Raw genomic sequence first — 3632 nt, 5'->3', positions numbered from 1 at the left:
TCTCTCTCTCACTCTCGCTCCACCTCCTGTGTGTGTGTCTCTCTCTCTCTCTCTCTCTCTCTCTCTCTCACTCTCGCTCCACCTCCTCTGTGTGTGTGTGTCCCTCCCACTATTCCAACCCCCCCTCTTGTTTCTGTCCTTCTGAACCCACGGCCGCTAAATTTCCTTTTCGTTCTTATTCCCAACGTCTCTTTCCCACTCCTCCACCAACCCCCCCGTTGCTGGGTCCCCAGTTTGAGCTGGCCGTGGACACAGTTCACCGGAAGACGATGGAGACCGTGGCTGGCCCCAAGAGCGAGGACATCATCGACACCATGATCTTCAAACCTGCTGATGTAGTGGTGGTGCAGTTCAGGGACGTGGACCTCAACTATGCAACGAGGGGTGAGTCCGAGGCACCCAACCTCCTCCCGCCCCTTCCCTCCACGTTTCACACCCCCTGCCCCAGCACTGTGCTCCAGATCTACGGCAGCACGTGTGGGGTGACCGTCCAATTTCCTGTCTCTCCCCCCATTCTAAACTAACCCCTACCTACTGAGGACCTGGGATTGATTCGCGATATGAGCGTTGGTGGAGGAGAGTTTGCGCAAAGGGACGCGGCCAGGCCAGGAAGCAGCAAGTGCAAGGAGGAGAAAGCGAACTCATCTCCAGTTCAGCGGGGAAGACAAACGGGGAGAGAGAGAGAGAGAGACCGCCGCGGCTGCAGAGGGATCTGGGAAACCCGGTACATGGGATCCCATCGAGTCTGCGTGCGGGGAGGCAGCGAGTGGGTTCCGACAGTGAACGCCAAGTCGGGGTCTTTGTCACCAGGGGGGAACGGAGGCAAGACGGGGAGGGAGGTTTTCCTACAGCTGTACAGGGCGGTGGGGAGCCCCTGTCTGGAACGGTTTCAGTCTCCGTTTTGTTTTTACACGTATTTTCCGGGAGAGGTTTACCTGCAGTGCGATGGGTTGTCTTATCAAGTCTTTTTGGACTGGAGGCCTGTGACCAGCGGTGTTCCATAGGGATCAGAGCTGGGTCCCACTTCTGTTTGTCACCTGTATAAATGATTTGGATGATAATATAGGAGCACAGTTAGTAAGTTTGCGGATGACACCAAAATTGATGGTGTAGTGGACAGGGAAGACAGTTCTCTAAGGTTACAAAGGGATCCTTATCGCCTGGGTCAATGGGTTGAGGAGTGGCAGATGGATATATGTGGAGGGCTGGAAGGTTTGAGCTATGGGGAGAGGCTGGGGGTAATTTTCCCTGGAGCGTCGGGGGCTGAGGGGTAACCTTGGATTTATAAAATCATGAGGGGCACAGATAGAGTGAACGGTCAAGGTGTTTTTTTACCTCCCAGGGTAGGGGGGGGATCCAAAACTAGAGGGACATAGGTTTAAGGTGAGAGGGGAAATTTAAAAAGGATCTCTTTTTTTCCACACAGAGGGTGGTGCGTGTATGGAACGAGCTGCCAGAGGAAGTGGTGGGGGCTGGTACAGTTACAGCATTGAAAAGGCATTTGGATGGGGACATGGATAGGAAGGGTTTAGAGGGATAGGGGCCAAATGCTGGCAAATGGGACTGGATTAATTTAGGATATCGGGGTCAGCACAGACAAGTTGGAGCGAAGGGTCTGTTTCCGTGCTGTATGCATGAGAGATTGTTTTGACTGGGCCTATATCCAATCGAGTTTCTTGATTTGAAACATGTAAAATTGTAACTCTCGATGCCGGGAGAATGTTGCCCCTGCCTGGGGAGAGTCTAGAACCAGGGTTGGGGGAGAGACAGCCTCTCAGGGTAGGACTGAAGCAGGGACTATTTCTCAACCAGAGGATAGCGACCATGTGGAACTGTCTCCCACACAGGGCCAGGTGGCTGTGTATATTCGAGAAAGTGATGCATTTTTTTAAAGGTTTTGGTGTCGGTGGGGCTCATGATGTTGGGATGGAGGATCACATACTATCCTACTACAGCTGAACAACTGCGTGCACATGTCAGGCCCAGGAATTGCACATAACTGTACAACGCCCCTCCCCAACATGGTCCAGTAAACCCCTTGTCCTCTTCACAGTCTTCAGTTCCCCCTGCCCCCTCGTCAGGGTTTCGGGGGTTTAGACATTGTTCCTGCATCGAACATCCCGAAGAATGAAATCTCTCTCTTTTTTTGTCTTCCTTCCTCTATCTTTCCCCTCCCTCTGTCTCCATCGCACTTCCTCCCCTCCCTCTTACCCCACTCGTTCACTCTCTCCTCCCTTACCCGCGCTCTCCCGCTCTCCTCCGCTCTCCTGGCCCGTATTCCCACTTGCACACTCTCGCACTCTCCCCTCCCTCTCTCCCTCCTCATCTCTCCCTCCGTCTCTCTGTCTCGCTCCTTCCCCTCTGCCTCTCATGCTCGCCTGCTCTCTCCTTCCCTTCCCTCACACTTGTTGGCTCTCTCCCTCACTTCCACCCCCCTTCCCTTACACCCCATCTCTCCTCACCACCCCCCTCACTCCCTCCTGGCTAGATAAGACCTCCGACACGGTGGTGAGCTCGAAGGTGAACGGGGAGCACCGAGAGAAGGTGCTGCAGCGCTGGGAAGGCGGTGACAGCAACAGTGACGATTTCGACCTGGAGTCTGATGTGGTACGGACACGGGGCGGGGGAGGTGTTTTCGGGGGAGGGTGGGGAGAGGGGTTTGTGTCTGTATGTTGGAGAATGGGCGCGGGTCACACGCATGTATCGGTCACCATGTAAACCAGGTCCGATTGTCGTGCAGCCCCTCAGCCCTGGGACGGACATCTCCCGTCCTGAATCCGAGAGACTCGACGTGACTCCCGTCCTGAATCCCAGTGACTCGACGTGACTCCTGTCCCCCAAGTGCACAGCTAGTGTTCCTTCCCAGTCACTGACAGTGAGGGGGAACGGCTGTAGCAAGCACGGGAAGAGGCGATTGGGGGCTTGCGGTAGAAGAGAGGGGGTGGGGAGTGAGAGAGAGAGACAGATGAGGGGATGGGAAAGGGAGAGAGAGGAGATGGGAGACAGGGCAGTTGATGGGGGAAGGCCAAGGGGAAGGGTGGAGAGGGAGGCGGAGGGAGACTGGTCAGAGAAAGGATTGTTGGCGGGGGGAGGGGTGGATATGGGTAAGATTGTAGGGAGAGGGGAGGAGATGGGGAGACTAGGTGAGAGGGAGGGCAACATGGAGAGAACAGGAGAAAGGGAGGGGATGAGGAGAAGAGGGGGGGAATGGTGGGGGAAGTGGAGAGGATGTGACAGAGGGACGAGGAGAGGGGAATGTGGAGAGAACGAGAGTGCGGGAGGGAAGGGAGAGGGGAGAAGAGACGGCGGAGGGTAGAGAGGGGAAGATGGGGGGAGACGGAGAGAGTGATGGAGAGATACATCGGTTCTGAATTGAGCCGGACTGTTGGGTGTGGTGGGTTTGGGGAGTGGGTGGGGAGCAGGCGTGCGTTCAGGACAGTGAGGTCTGACCAGGACAGACCCAGCCTGGTCATCAGGGATCTGAGGCATGGGAGAGCAGATGGGGAAGCAATGACTGGCCCAGACTTATGGTCAGAGCTGTCCTGTTGTGGGGATTCTTTTCCCCTTTATCTATTCACAGGATAAGGGCATTACTGGCCAGGCAGCATTTACTGCCCAATCCCTAATTGCCC

At 55.5% G+C, this 3632-nt stretch overlaps 1 protein-coding gene across 1 annotated transcript in view; it reads left to right on the top strand.

The window, feature by feature from the left end:
- Positions 1 to 3632, top strand: part of LOC125488089 (ataxin-2-like protein) — a 13429-nt gene that overhangs the window by 6930 nt on the left and 2867 nt on the right. The window contains exons 5-6 of the mRNA XM_048620914.1: positions 234 to 384; positions 2489 to 2607. Coding sequence (XP_048476871.1) covers positions 234 to 384; positions 2489 to 2607 — 270 coding nt within the window. The remainder of the gene's footprint in view (positions 1 to 233; positions 385 to 2488; positions 2608 to 3632) is intronic.

This window comes from Rhincodon typus, chromosome 49 (assembly GCF_021869965.1).
Source record: "Rhincodon typus isolate 14 chromosome 49, sRhiTyp1.1, whole genome shotgun sequence".
Taxonomy (NCBI): domain Eukaryota; kingdom Metazoa; phylum Chordata; class Chondrichthyes; order Orectolobiformes; family Rhincodontidae; genus Rhincodon; species Rhincodon typus.
This window is presented reverse-complemented; position numbering and strand designations above follow the sequence as displayed.